Below are 14,905 nucleotides of genomic sequence, written 5' to 3'. Positions count from 1 at the left end.
AACTTTGAGAAATTAAAAACTATAATGGTATGGAAAAATTAGAAGAGTTGGAAGATAAAAGCAATGAGCTTTACTAGAAGTTAGAGTAAAAATAATGAGCTAGACAATAAGCGAATAAAGATAAAGAAGAGTTTAATATGCAAATTACAGGCATTTTAGAAGGACACAGCACAGATATTAAAAGGGAGAAAGTTATGAGAAATAATTCAAGACTATTACTCAGAATTGAAGGTTATGAGTTTTCAGATAAAAATACTCTCTATTCTAAAGCATACCATCATAATTTTCCAGCATATTAGGGACACAGTCTTCCAAAGGGAAAACATGAATTCAGTTTTGATCTGGTTTAAAGTGCCTGTGAAATATCTGAAAAGCAAATAGATTTGAAGCTTCTAAGTGAAGTCCAGGTCAGGGGTAAAAACGCGGTAGTTGCTGTGATGTGGGTGGTAATTTATATTTTAGAGTCGAAGAGAGAGTACAGAGTGAGAAGAGAGCTGGACTGAGTCTTCGGATGAGCTATTTAATGGCTGGCTGAGGAAGATGTTCCAGCAAAGGTGACTGAAAAGGAGCAGCTATAGAGATGAGAGGGATCGGACAGTATTGCCTGCTGGAATCAGAGAGAAGCGTGTTTCCAGAGGGGAGAGTGGTCCAGTTCCATCACACGGTGCTGAGAGGGAAATGAGGACTGAAACACGTGTCAGAGGACTCAGGGCTGCTTGTGCGTGTTTTCCCTGCCGGAGCAGGGCAGCTTTGAAGCGGAAATTTTAGGGGGAATCGACGGGGCTTTTCCATTAGGGAAAAATCACTGGTCAGAACGTTATTGGCAGTTGTTACACTAGATAAGTCAAGGCCACCAATTATAGGCACAGGGGGTTGTGCAAGGCATGTGGATAAAGCGCCCAGATGTTTACAGGCTTTGTGTCCGGTCGTATATTATAACTACTACTAATTCCAATAAAAATAATGCTTGTAAGTAAAAATTAGGATCAGGCACCTGTCCTGTGCCAGAGTTCTCTCTGTCCTTTATTTATGTTATTTTTAATAATCTCGCGTAGTGTTATTCCCATTTCGATGTGAGTGAAGCGAATCTTAGACAACCTTTCACTCGTTGGGACAAGGTTTCCCGCCTCTCAGCGTTGGGTTCGTGCTTCAGCCTCAGTTCTGACCCCAAAGCGGTCGTCTGAGCAGCAGTGACTGTTACGGCGCCTGTCACTTACTGCTCACTTACTCTGGATGAACGAATGTCCCTCATGGGACACAGCATATTTTCCTATGTCTCTGAAATACATTAGTTTGAGTCGACTTTTTTCTTTATTAGTCATTAACCGTGGAAGGGCATTGGCCGGGATCATCCTCTAAAAAACTCGTAGTCTGTGATCCCTGTGCGCCTGCCCCTGGGTGTTTCTTCCTCACTCCCGACGAGGCGTGGCGCAGTTTCGTGTTTTGCAAATGCTAGTGTAGTATTGTGTTGCTGACACCTGCCTACTAAAGGTATTTTGTTGGCAAATAAGGCATGTTTCCTTTTCTTTTTACGAACATGGAAAACATGGCTTTCTTATATTTGCATCAGAATTGGGGATGCTTTTCAGAAATGGCCTAGCTGGCCACCACAGGTCATTTTGATCTAGTAGGCCTGTGGCACATACCCAGCTGTGTGCATTTTGTACAAGTTTCCCAGGGTGATTTTCATTTTGTTAATACTCGTTTGATTGATTTGTGGCACAGTCGTGATTTATTCTCCGTTCTCATTTTTTAAATTGGGAAAACCGATAGGAAAACAAGTCTCCAAAAAATGTCCCATTTATCTTGTAACTGTGCACATACGTATAGGAAAACACACACACACACACACACACACACACACACACACACACACACACACACACACACACACACACCCCCGCCACACGTGCGTACATGCTCCCTGTCTCTGAGTGCTTTCCCTCTCTTCCACAAAATTATAATTTTCCCCAGCAGTCCAATCACTTATTAATCATTCCTTTTGTGCGTTACAGAATGGTGGCTGAGCCGAGTCTCCAAGATGAGAGTGAATTTTTGTATGCTGCGCAGCCCGAGTTGCTGCGGTACAAGGCAACCCAGCTCGCGGTCGAGGATGTCATAGACTGGTACCAGACCAGGGCGGAGGAGATAGAGCATTATGCTCGACAGGTGAGGGGACAGTGACAGCTGCTGCTTCGCATCCGGAGGGTCCAGCGCGTGTAGTGGCTGCTGACGGTGGTGCTGGCACCGTGCCTGTAGTTTGCAAGGGATGAATGAATATTTCTTGCTACCTTTGTTCCTTTATCCTTTGCCTCAGACTTCTTTGTGGCTTTTTCTCATTATTAAAGAGCAAATAAAAGTTGTTCAAAATCTTTCTCATAATGTAAGCTGTAAAATATGGTCCATGCTGTTCCAGATTTTCCATAAATTTTTAATAGCTTAATATATTTAAAAGATTGTATCAACCTAGAAATGCTTGATGAGTTTCCTGTCATGTTGCAGTAATGCAGTTAATTGTTTTGCTTTTCGGGAACCCTGTTCGCAGCTCTGTTTTCTGATGTTTTTCTTAAATCCAAGCTGGATTTCCCTCAGTTCCCGTGTGCCTCTACTGAGCATAACCCTTCGTGGAGAGGGGGTGTGGGACAGGGGCGAGGAGCGTGCGAGGCTTAGGCTCTGTAAGTACGCGTCGTGACTCTTCCACTGACACACCCTGTGGCCGGCCCCGCTCCTTACCTCCTCGGTGCCTTGGTGGTTTTCGTGATTTAGTTCTTATGCCAGAGTCAGCGAGAACAGAGGAAACATGCAGGAGAGAACATTAGCAATTCTGCTTCTTGAGTGTTCTGCAAATGTAACCAATAGTTGTTTTCGTTCTAGAGAGCAGAAGTTGGGGGTTCCGAGCAAAGAACCGCAGAATACACTTCGAAATCTCCTCCAGGGTCTGGCCAGTGGATGGATGCCTTTCTCTTTCGTCTTGTAGTTGTGGCTTCGGACCCCCTGTCCTGCCATCAGTTTTTTGTCGTACGGGAAGGGTGATTCCAGAGGGTCTGATGAGCAGCAATACTGTGGAAGGAATGTACTGCCCTTTGTTTAAATGTCTTCGTAGTGTATCTGGCATGGCCCTGTGTCTCCATTTGATAGCCTTCTTGAATTTCTGCTCAATCTAATTCCTATTTTTAGTATTCATAGAATTGAAGATGAATTATTTGCTAGAGCTGATGAGAATATTATAGCCCAAACTTTTGGGAGATGGCCAAGAATATTTATGATGGACTTTCTGGGATTTTGAAGATGGCTAAGGACCATAGTAGAAAATGTTTAGGATCTTAAGATGATGTGATGAAAAGAACCTCTGGAGATGATGTAGTCTAATTTTCTATGTCATAAGTAGATAAACTAAGGTCCACAGAAAGGAAAGTGAGCAGCTTGCTCAGGGATATGCAGTGACAGAGCCAGACAAAATCCAGGGCTCTCTATCATATTTCTTATAGATCCCATATGAAAAAGGAACAATTACGCACATCTTAATCGCTGAGAGCAAGGTAAATTAATCTAAAAAAGGGGTTCTCAGACCCATAGTATCTTTTTTGTAGCTAATATTTTCTGGTACTTCCTTATTATCCTGATGAGAATATCATAGACATATGTTATTACTAGAAAATTTCCAAAAAATAATTTGTAATGACTTGATTGCGATGTATAGGAAAAATAAAATATGTAAATGTTGAGTCATTTACTAGGAGGTAAAGTCAGTGAGAAATCACTTGGAATAAAATAGTCGAAGGTTAGATTTAATTACGTTGTGTTATTTGAGTTCAATACCACAAATCGCTATCTGGGATGGGAACAACGCATGAACTTTTAAACAAAACAAAGTAATATCTTCCCTTTATTATGTAGTTGCTGCATTCTAGGAAAGTTCTGTGTAAATCAAACCATAGAAAAGAGAGTTTTGTGTAAATGACGTTGAGATCTGGACTCAGCGCTCTGTAACTAGGTTTTTTAGGACGTTTGAAGGGTAGGCGGGGTCAGGACAAGCTGGCTATGTGGGACTGCCCTGGCTGTGTGGACATCCGGCATTCCTGGCTCCAGCCCCTTAATGCCAGTAGGGCCCACTGATGCCTGTGATCGACTGACATACATCCTCAGATTTTCAGAAAGCCTCCTGGTGGATGGTTATGTTCTCATTGAGCCCTGACACCTTAGACCAATACCTGGTGTCTGGAAATGACCCGTTCATATCGGTGACCTTAAACAAAGGCATTTTTATTTTGCTGACGTAGGAGAAACTCACTTGGTGAGAATTGCTAAAGAAAGCTCGAGTGAGCCAGGGAGGCACATTTCTGTACACGTAAATGCAGGTCGTTTAACTTGTATGTAGACATTTGTAAAGATTCCAGTGGCATCATATGATTTACAGGAATTTTACAAATGCACGGAGCTTCGTATTGCCTCTGTCTAATAAGAAAAAGCTTTCTGTTTGGATTGGTTTTGTCTGTGGTTTTTGTGGTTCCTAGATGAACTAGATAGAGCTTTTTGAGAGTAAGGAGAAATGTGTGAGTATATTTGTATATACTCTTAAATAACTGATTTCTAGATATCCGTTATTTGAGGTAGGAATGAGAATTCAGAAATTTCTCATGTCTGTAAAAAGTTCAGGGCAGCCAGCCTCATGCACTTCAAAAGATTGCTAATGACTCTCCAATATGTAGTATTTAAATGTTTTGTAACCCAGATTTTAGTGCAGCGTTACCAAAGACCCCTTCTCACTCCCTTCCCCACCAGTCATCCCTGTATTAACATCTTGCATCTGAATGCTGCATTCGTTACAACTGCTGAACCAGGGTGCCCTTTAGTAGGTAGATGGGTAAACACTGGTACAATCACACACGCAGTGTTTTTCAGTGCTCAAAGGAAATGAGCTATCAAGTCAAGAAAAGACTTCGAAGAAAGAACCTTAAATGCATGCTACAGAGTGAAAGAAGCCAATCTGAAAAGATCCATACCGTATGATTCTGACTATATGACATTTTGAAAAGGCGAAACAATGAAGATGTGGAGAGATCAGCGGTTGCCAGGATTTGATGGGAGAGGGACGAATTGGTGGAGCGCAGAGGATTTTTAAGGGAGTGAAACCACTCTGTATGGCACCGTAATGATGGATACCCGTCATTATACGTTTGTCCAAAACCATAAAATGTGCAGTACCAAGAGTGAACTCTAATGTAGAGTGGACATTGGGTGGTAACGATGTGTCAGCATAGGTTTATCAGTTACAGCAAATGTATCACTTTGGTGGCTGATGTCAGCAGTGCGGGAGGTTGTCGGTATGTGGGGTTGGGAGTTTATAGGAAATCTCTGTACTTCTACTCATGGTTGCTTTCAACCTAAAACTGCTCTAAAGAATAAAGCCTATTAAAAACAAAAAAACCCAGAGCTTTCTGAAATTAAAAGTTTTTAACAGTCTAATAATAATTTCTAGACATCCTTAATTCTTTCGTGAATAGTTAGGAACAATTATAAAGAAAGAAAAGTCATTTGGGGATGCTTTATTTAGCTTCCTTCTCTTTTGTCTCTTTCATTTATTTAAAAACACTTCTAACAGAGGTATTGTTCTTTAGCTTCATTTTATGTATTGCTGTTTTGTGTGGCTCATACTATAATTGAAGTGAAATCTAACATAGTTTAATCTTTTTCATTTTTAGAAATTTAATTGACATGGGACTTCTTTTTCCTTAGTGCCTTAGCAAAACTTTTTGTTGTTGGCTTAGGAAAATGTGTATAGTGGTGAAATTTATCCAGCGAGGGCTTGGGGTTGGTTGTATAATTCTTTAAATCGCATGAGAGCCTACTTTCATTTAAGGTGTCAATTATTTGATTCTAAATCATTCTTGCTTCAATAAGTATTTGGGAAAGCCACAAATTCAAAGTTGGTATTAGAGAAATGAATCTGGATCACAAAATTGGTAACTATATACTGTTAATGTGCTATGTGTTCAGACTGTTACTTGCACAAAGTTACATTTTAGGCATCCTTTTCCTCATGCTTTCTGAACAATCATCAAAAATCAAGTATGGATGTTTTTTAATTGGTATACAGGTGGATGGATTCTTACAGACATGAATCGTATTTTTATTATTAGACATCAGGTAAAAAAGCATTTGATGAAATATTACCAGATCACTTCCGTTTTGCCTCATGCCTTACATAGCTATAGTTTTTCTCCTCATATTTATTTGTACTACTCTTTCGAATCGAAATCGAATCGAAATACATTCCTTTCCTTTTTTTTTTTTTTTCCACTTCATCTTTCCCCATCGGTACCTGCATCTCTGAAGGCCGCCTGGTCTCTCCCCCTGTAATTTTCAGCCTCTCCCCCACCGTGTCTATCGCCTTTTTTTTTTTTTTTTGACCTAAAACTCAAATCAACCCTATTTTATAAATAAAACAACAACAAAAATGAAGTCGTGCTCTCCCTGGCCTCTGTTTCTGCCATCTTCTTTCCCTCCATCACGGCCCAGCTTGGCAGTAGTCGCAGTGCCTGCCGTAGTCACTCCCCTGCCGCTTGCTTCGCCCTCGTCCGCCTGGCGTCCGGCCGCTCCGACCACCTTGGCGACGCTGCGTCAGGAGGGCCCCGGGCCGGACCCTGCCCTCGTCACAGGAAGCACTGCCCGTCGACACCACCGCTTCCTCTTTCCTGCCGTACTCGGGCTTCTGCTCGCTTCTGCTCTTGCCTTTGTCCTTGCCGTTCCTTTTAGTCTCTTCTGTGTGGCCGATGTTCTTCGGCTTGTTCCTTAGATATTGCTGTCCCCCAGGGCACCACTCTCGTCACTAGTAGAGAATCTTTTCATAGTAGTGATTGCAGTTCCCCTGGCCGGTCTGCCCGTTCTCAGTCCAGTGCATTTCCAATTCATCATTCGTCGTCCCGTGCGTCCTTACTGAGTATTCTTTCTGAAGCGCGCATCCGCGACATTCTCCGGTGGAAAACCCTTTGGTAGTGTCGCATCTCAGGGTCAACTGCACATTCCTTAAGCTCAGCAGACAGTACTCTTCGTCATCTGGCCCCTCCCAACCACTCAGGCCGTGTTTCTCATTGCTTCATTTCATGCCTTCTTTTCAGTCTCGTGGAGCTGATTGTACTTTTACGACACAGTGTGCATCTCTGCCCGCCGTGCTGTTCCCCTGGCCTTCTCCCTTCTTCACCTGCCATTTTGTAATAATTCTCTAAAGCTCATTCTGAGTTTTCTCCCCTCTGGGGGACTTTGTGACACTTGCGGATTGGGCTGCGTACCCCCTTCTTAGAGACCTTCCTCATCCTCGTTCACTCTACTTCAATCATTGTTTTCCTGGACTGTGTTTCCTAGAAAATGGAGAGCGCTTTGAGGGAGAGACCCCCTCTTACTCAGTGTTAAGTTCCTAATAGCTAGAATGGCGCTTAGCTCATAGTAGGTCCTCAGTAAGTGTTAGTCTAGGAGCGTGGGAGGAAGTGAGGAGTAGTAAGAGGCACTACAGGTTTAGGCCACACTAGGTCATGTTGCTGTCAATCAGAATATGTCATTTCATAAACCTAATTAAGGGACAGTAGTCAGATTGCTGTTTACTGAGCGTCTATAGGAAAACCATTTTTGTCTAAGTGGATTTTAAATATTTGAATTGGGACAGAGAAAATGTCTTTCGGAGTGAGTCATTCAGCAGGTATTTATTGGATGCCTTCCATATGGGAGGCACTGTGGAAGGATAGGAAGGAAGAAGAGTATAAAAGCAGGCATTATTTTTGGAGGAAATGTTATGGTGAAAATGGGATTAATTTGGCATCAACACTAACAGCTGCGTGGTTTTCCCTGCCTGTTAATGCCATCAGAATTAAATAGAGACGCTATGTAAACCTGCTCCGTAAACTGTAAGGTTCCGTGTCTTTAAGATGGTTGTTTTTCTCTTGCTAGCTTTACCTTTAGAATTTCTTGCTGTTTGTTTGAGTCCTTTGAAACAGTTTGATGCTGATACGTTTGATAGAGAAGTTTTGCACTAAATAAAAATGTTACCGTTGCTGTGATTTTCTATAAATTGAGGACAAGAATTAGATTCTACACAGGAAGCGTTTATCTGAGGTGCATCGGAAAGATGCGGTGCTCGGAGACTCACTGTGGCTCTCTCGTTTCAGGTGGACTGCGCACTGTCACTCGTTCGACTTGGCATGGAGCGGAACGTCCCTGACTTGCTGACTCTGTGTGATAATTTGGTCACCCTGGAAGCACTGGTTTATGAAGCCGGGTGTGATTTAACCTTAACCTTGAAAGAGCTTCAGCAGATGAAAGACATTGAAAAACTAAGATTACTGATGAATACCGTAGGTTTTATTTTAACTTTCTTTTTAAACATTCCCTGCGTGCTTTGATTAATGTGTGTCTCAAAGTCAAAGATTAAATGTCCTCCAAACCTGAGAATTTAGTAAATAAAGGAAGGTTTCTTGACTTTTTTTTAAAAAAATTAAATTTTATGACTAAATTACCGAAGACATCCAAAACTATTTTGGCTGTTTTTATGCCTTGCTTGTCCTTTATTCATACTTATTGCTATATAACCCCCAAGCCCTAATTCTAGGTAGGCATATTTATAAACCAGTGGTCATTCTAGTGTTCACGTTTCTAATCCTTCACTGTGCGAAAATTCACAACTTCTTATATATTTCAAGGTCTTAAAAAAAAAAAAAAAGCACTGCAGTTCAGAGGGCTGGATGGTCACGTGAAGGAAGCATCTTGGCTTCAGGGTTAGTGAGCTTAGGAGGCTTTGCCCAGCCACTCCTAGGTTTCTCTTGGGTCACCTTGGGGAGAACGTGCACCCTCACAGTTAGGCTCTGGTTTCGGCCAGCTCCCCACTAAGCGGAGAGAGACACCTTGCACCCAAGGACCATGGGGCCCGGAGGCGCCAGCTGCCAAACTTCGGGAGCTTGGCCGGATGGCCGAGGACGAGGCCGGGGTTGCCGCTGCCGCGGGGGTCTCCGTGTCTCCCTTGACTCCTGTCCTTCTCTCTCTCTACCTTCTTTTCATCTCCCTTTCTCTTTCATCTTTCTTTCTCTTACCAATCCCCTTTTCTCTCTCCCTCTGTCCCTACCTTTCTTTTGTCTATTTAATTTCTTCTCCTGACAATGCAGTGACGATTGATCTGTGTCATATGTAAGACTCCTCTTAAGAGATGTAGTCGTGTCTCCTGGGGTCATTCAGAGAGGGTATGGTTTGTATCAGGGATGATAGGTAAAATCGTGTGTGTCATTTAGAGTGTTGTGGAGCTGGGCATAAAGGGGCAAAACAAAACAGGAGGAGGAGGAAAAGGAAGGGAGAGAAGCTGGGGTTTTATAGGTGAGACTTGTCGCAAGTGGCTCCTTTCTAGAGCTTCTCTATGCTTATCTGCACACACACTCTTAGGGCAGGACCTCTCTTTGCTCTGGAAGCCCTCCCGACTTCGTAGTAGAGTGACTTCCAGAGCCGGCCTTAGCCTGTGAGGGACCCAGAGCCATCCCTGGGGGGAACTGAGCCGACGGGCCACAGTGCTCTTGCTGCCGTCAGCCTGAAAAGGACACTGTGTCTTTTTTTTAGAACGCCTTGGGCTTTAAAAACCGTTGACCTCAGTCCGCTTGTGAGTTTTAGAACTCAGCTGACTTAATCAGATATTTATTATTATTATTTTTTTGGTTCATTATATTTTCAGTGTTCCGAGGACAAGTACGTGACAAGTGCCTACCAATGGATGGTTCCCTTTCTTCATCGCTGTGAGAAACAGTCTCCTGGTGTGGCCAATGAGCTATTAAAAGAATATTTAGTAACTTTAGCCAAAGGGGACTTAAAACTTCCCCTGAAGATATTTCAGCATTCCAAACCAGATGTAAGTAGAAACTCTAATATCTTAAAAAATCATCTGTACTTTTTCACCTACAAGATTACGTTCTGTTGACCAATTTTTTTAAAAAAAAAATCCTTTAATGTCACCACATATTTCAATTTTTTAATAATACGCTTTGCAAGTAATTTTCCTTTAAACAGAAAAAGCAATGGTTGTCATTCTTTAAAAATGTTTCAACAGTTCAGTCCAAAATTTTCTTTGGAATTTCATAAACTTATGTTTATTTTAATTAATTTACTCTACAGTTTATTGACTATTGTATTTTGGAAACCGGCTATACCAAAAAGATGAACAATTTTGATAGGTATCGAATTCTTCCTATTAGAAGGTGCTGTATAAGTGTTAACTCATTTAATCCTTATAACAATCCTATAAGGTAGATATTTTTATTAATATTACAGGAAACGAAAATTGTGATACAGAGTTGTTTCGCACTTGCCCAGGGTCACATAGTAAGGAGTGGAACTTGGGTTCAGACGTTGTAATGTCACAGCTATGTTAACCATCACGCTTTACTGTAACACCAATAGAAGGAAAAAAGATTTCTGCCCTTGACTACCTCAGATTATTTATGAAAATCTTTAGGATCTCATTAGGAGATCTTATAATTATTCTTAATAACTCTTATTTTTGCTTAAGACCCCTGTATTTATCATTCTGTATTTCTATAGGATTCAGATAGTTGTTCAGCATACTTCTGCAAAGTAACCCCTTAATTTAGCCATAGATCGAATAGTAGTTCCCCTTCCTCTGATGGGGACTCAGATAGTCGATTGGGGTGCAGAATTTTGTAGTTAGATTCAAAGCATTCGATTGGAAGTGGCCTTCAATGACTTCTGTTTGAATCCTAGTCTTGAATTCCAGCTAAATGTACTTTCTCGCACTGGGCTTTGTTATCTTTCTGCAGTCTGCTGAGGAACATGGTCCTCGACCAGTATAATCCAGCCGAGAAGGAAAGCATTGCTTAGTTAACCTTACCAATTTTGCGTTTCTGGAAGGCTCGTCTGTGAGAAATGTACCTGTTCATTGGCTGTTTAAAATTTCCCATCTTCTTATCTGCAGTTTCCACTTTGTATTCTGGTTTTAAATCGAGGGTGGTTTACTGTGAGCTGAGGGTGGGTTGCTTTCGACAGCAGAACACTCTGTGAGAAGCAGGATGGATTGAATATGAATGTTTTATGAGGAAGAAAGAAGCGACTTAAAATTTTTGTCAGTAATCTTGTTCTTGATACTTCTTCCTTACAGAGTCTTGTAAATCCTTCGTATACAGTCAGTTTTTTTGTTGTTGTTTTACTTGACAATTTAACATGTTCCTTTTGAATAAAACATAGGACCATTCACCTTCGTGGAAATATGTAAATGTCAAAGCAGAGAACAGTGGTGTGCTGGGCTCTTCCCTTCCAATCCGACCTCTATACTTCTATCAATGTTGTCTTTCTGCCGCACAAATTCCACCATGCACGGTCCGTGGGAAGCCTCGAGGGGCTTGCACTGCCCGCAGGGTGAACGTCGGCCTCTCTCAGTGGTACTTTACAGGCCAAGTAAAGAGGAAGGTAGAAGTCTAAGAAATACTCAGGAGCCGGAGGCAGTGGCTGAGTGGGGCAGAGGTTGCGGTGTTGAGAGCCTCTGGAGGAGGGAATTTCATCACCTCTTTGAGGAAGAAGGTGAATCTTTTAAAGTGGTGAGTTAGAAGTGAGACTTCTGCATAATGCCATGGCCCTTTAACAGTCGCATTTCTCTAATTATGAGTGAATGCGAACTTTTTCTCATATGTATGAGAGGCATTCTCTATTTTTGGTGAATTATTCATTCCTGTCTTTTCCCCATTGTTCACTTGGATTTTTATTCCTTTCAGTGCCTTAATTTTTAAAAAACCCATATGTATTAGTATAGTTAGCCCTTTTTTTGTGGTATATATTGTGAATATTTCTCCCAATTAGTAGGGTTGTCTTTGTTTATGGTGAATTGTGTCATGCAAAATCATCTTTTTATTTTTATATAGTCAAATCAATCTTTTATTGCCTTCACATGCAGAGTCAATAAGAGGAAGCCTTTTCTACTTCAAGGCTAAAGAAGAATTCACTCCTTTTTCCTTCTGGTACTTTATGGTTTTATTTTTATATTTAGATTCTCAATCTATTTGGAGTTTATTCTTTTGTGTGGTGAGGGATATAGATCTAATTTTATGTTTTCCTAAGTGGCTACCTAGTTGCTCCAGCACCATTTATTAAAAAATGTGTCTTTACCTGAGTGATTTGAGATTTGCGGTATACAGAATTTCTGTTTATTTGTGGGGCTAATTCTGGAGTTCCTTTGTTTTTCCACTGGTCCCTTTGTCCATGCACTAGTACCATACTATTTTAATATAGAGATTTTATAGCTTTTAAGTCTGGTAAGGGAAGTATTTCTTTGTAGATTTTTTCCCTAGTTCTTTTTTTTTTTTTTTTTTTTGGCTCTCCTTTTATGTTTGTTTTTATGTTTGAACTTTGGTATCAGCTTGTCTAGTTCCACAAAATAACTAGTTGGTATTTTTTGTTGTGATCGTATTGTATTTATAAATAAACTTAGTGAGACCAATAATATCTTTATGATGTCCAGTCACCTGTTCAAGAAGAGGCAATATCAAAATATTTGTTCATTTCTTTTTGAATGTCTTTTAGGAGTGTCTAATTTTTTTCCTCTTATAAGTTCTGCACATTTCTTGTTAAATTTATTCTTAAGCATTTAATTTTGTTTCTGTTATAAATGGAATTTCCTCTATCCTCATTTTCTCTGTTTATTGTTTGTGTAAATGAAATCTGTTGATTTTGTATGTTAATTCTGTATCCTGAACTTCACTAATGTTTTGATTGCTTGATTTCCCTGGGGTTTTCCAGTATCCTATCTTATTGTTCTTTTCCTAGTTGTCTGTAGTGCATAATGTTAAGACTTTAATAAAAAAAAACTTTACATTTCACCTTGCTATGCAGTATGAAAAATAACGTGCTATGCATGCATGGTGGGGAAGACTTATTTCGTTGACTTCTTAGGAAGTCCTAGATGGGCTCTTCCATTATCTCGAGGTGGGGCTAGTGATGGTTTAATAGTCACACTAAGATGCTAGGACAAGAGCGATGGAAATAAGGGGAAGTGTGCTTTCCTATAGTGTATGAAGTTAAGTTACATCCTGTAGGGAGTCTGACAGGGCAGGAATGAAAATATCTTAACAATTCGAGCATTATGATTCACGTACTAAGTAGATTGTATTAAGATAAATATACTGAATGGCATAGGAAGAGAACAAAAAAGATCAAAGGGTTACACAGAAGAAAAAGGACCTATGCATGATGGTAGGAAGAGGATTTAGTCTTTGGGCCGGCATTTATTGAGCATAAGCGAGATACTGTAGAAATCTGAGAAAGTCCAACTGAAGTCAAGTTCAAGTGAAGATGAAACTGGATTATTAGGGAGGTTTAAATAGGGCCGGATGACGTTCTTGAGAAGACACTCCAGGTAGGATTAGAATAAGACAGGGAGACATAGCCTGACTACTGCCGCGTTTAGATAACGGCAAAGCGAAAGAGTTTATTCTTTACCTTTCCCATGAAGGACTACTGCAGGGTTTTCCACAGATTTTGAGCATAAATGATCGAATGTGGAACATTTAACTTCCAAGTGGCACTTAGTGTCTCAGGGAAGGAAAGACAGGAAGCAAGGTAGTGGAGGAAAAGGGCGAGGACTTGGCTTCAGTTTCGGCTGGTGTCCCAAATTGTTCCTTGACCAAAACTGGTTTCAGTTTTTTTGTCTTCCTGGGACACTGTCTTACCATATGAGGTCTTTATTGCCAAGTTCTCCCTCAGTCTCTTCCATTCTTCCTGTACGTGAAGTTCTTCTGAAGGATTGTGAGAGCCAGTGTTGGCTTGGCGTAGGCTCTGACTCCTGGCTTGACGGTGATCAGCTCTTTCTCTGCCTTGAGCAGGTTACTTGTTCTCTCTGTATAGTTTCCCCTCTATGTAAAATAGGAATAGGACTACTACTAACCGTACAGGATCGTTTTGAGGATTTATGAACTAATAAATATAAAGAACTTAGGAATAGTACCTGGCAAATAGTTAAAAATCAGGAAAAGTTAGCTATTTTAATGGATTTTTCATACTTTTATTACCTGCTTGTCCCTGTTTTACCAGTTTGCAGCCTTGGATAACTTTTTGTCAAGTGTTGATGTCAAATTAATGTATTTTTATTTTTTTAACACCTCGAAGAAGGGTATGTAATCCTTTAACTCAACTGCTTTAAAAAAACTTATTTCTGCAGCAGCCTTGAATCTTTCTTCTTTCCATTCAATGATGTGATTTTTTTTACTGAGAAAGGCCTTCATTTGGCAGTTTCCCTCTATCACTTTCTTATGTTTCGTATTTTTATTAAAACATTGAAAACCACTAGATCTTTATTATAGAAATTACCTTAAACTTATTTTGTCGTTGAAAAGGGCTCTAAGGAGATAATTTGAAAATTTCATTTTGGCTTCGGTGGTGGTAATAACGTAAACATTCTACATGTATTAATTTATTTAATCCACACAACAATGCTGTTAGGATGTCATTAATATCTCCATATCATAGATGAGAAAACCAATCTATTATTTTTATATCCCAGAAAATACTAAGAATGGGAATCTGTGCTTGGCAGTGGGAAGTCTTGCCTCTTGTATCCTATATAGACAAGTGATCCAAAGTAGCCATTTTTTCTACATCAGAACATGGAGTGTGTTCTGGGATTCAAATATTACTACATTACAATGCGACTTCTTTCAAATAGAATGTACGGTTTAGTTAAATGACTAATATATTATGCATATTGAGAAACAGTAACTTCTAATATCTCTGAATATTAGTTAAGGAATTTTATATATTTTTGTAATTGAAACACATAAAATTTGGCTTTAGGGTTAAATATGTTGTTTTTAATGAATTGCCTTTTTAATTCGCTGTGTTCTGTCTTGAATGGGTCATAAATTGAAGAATCTGCTTT

General features: G+C 40.3%; 1 protein-coding gene across 3 annotated transcripts in view; it reads left to right on the top strand.

The window, feature by feature from the left end:
* The window catches only part of NBAS (NBAS subunit of NRZ tethering complex), a 258,704-nt gene that overhangs the window by 99,717 nt on the left and 144,082 nt on the right, over nt 1-14,905 (top strand). For all 3 annotated transcript variants that reach the window (XM_036224652.1, XM_016144790.2, XM_016144791.2), the window contains 3 exons: nt 2,016-2,169; nt 8,160-8,345; nt 9,704-9,877. In XM_036224652.1, the coding sequence (XP_036080545.1) occupies nt 2,016-2,169; nt 8,160-8,345; nt 9,704-9,877 (514 nt within the window). The remainder of the gene's footprint in view (nt 1-2,015; nt 2,170-8,159; nt 8,346-9,703; nt 9,878-14,905) is intronic.

This window comes from Rousettus aegyptiacus, unplaced genomic scaffold (assembly GCF_014176215.1).
Source record: "Rousettus aegyptiacus isolate mRouAeg1 unplaced genomic scaffold, mRouAeg1.p scaffold_m13_p_7, whole genome shotgun sequence".
Lineage (NCBI taxonomy): Eukaryota > Metazoa > Chordata > Mammalia > Chiroptera > Pteropodidae > Rousettus > Rousettus aegyptiacus.
The sequence above is the reverse complement of the archived record's forward strand: the minus strand, read 5'-3'. Positions and strand labels throughout refer to the sequence as shown.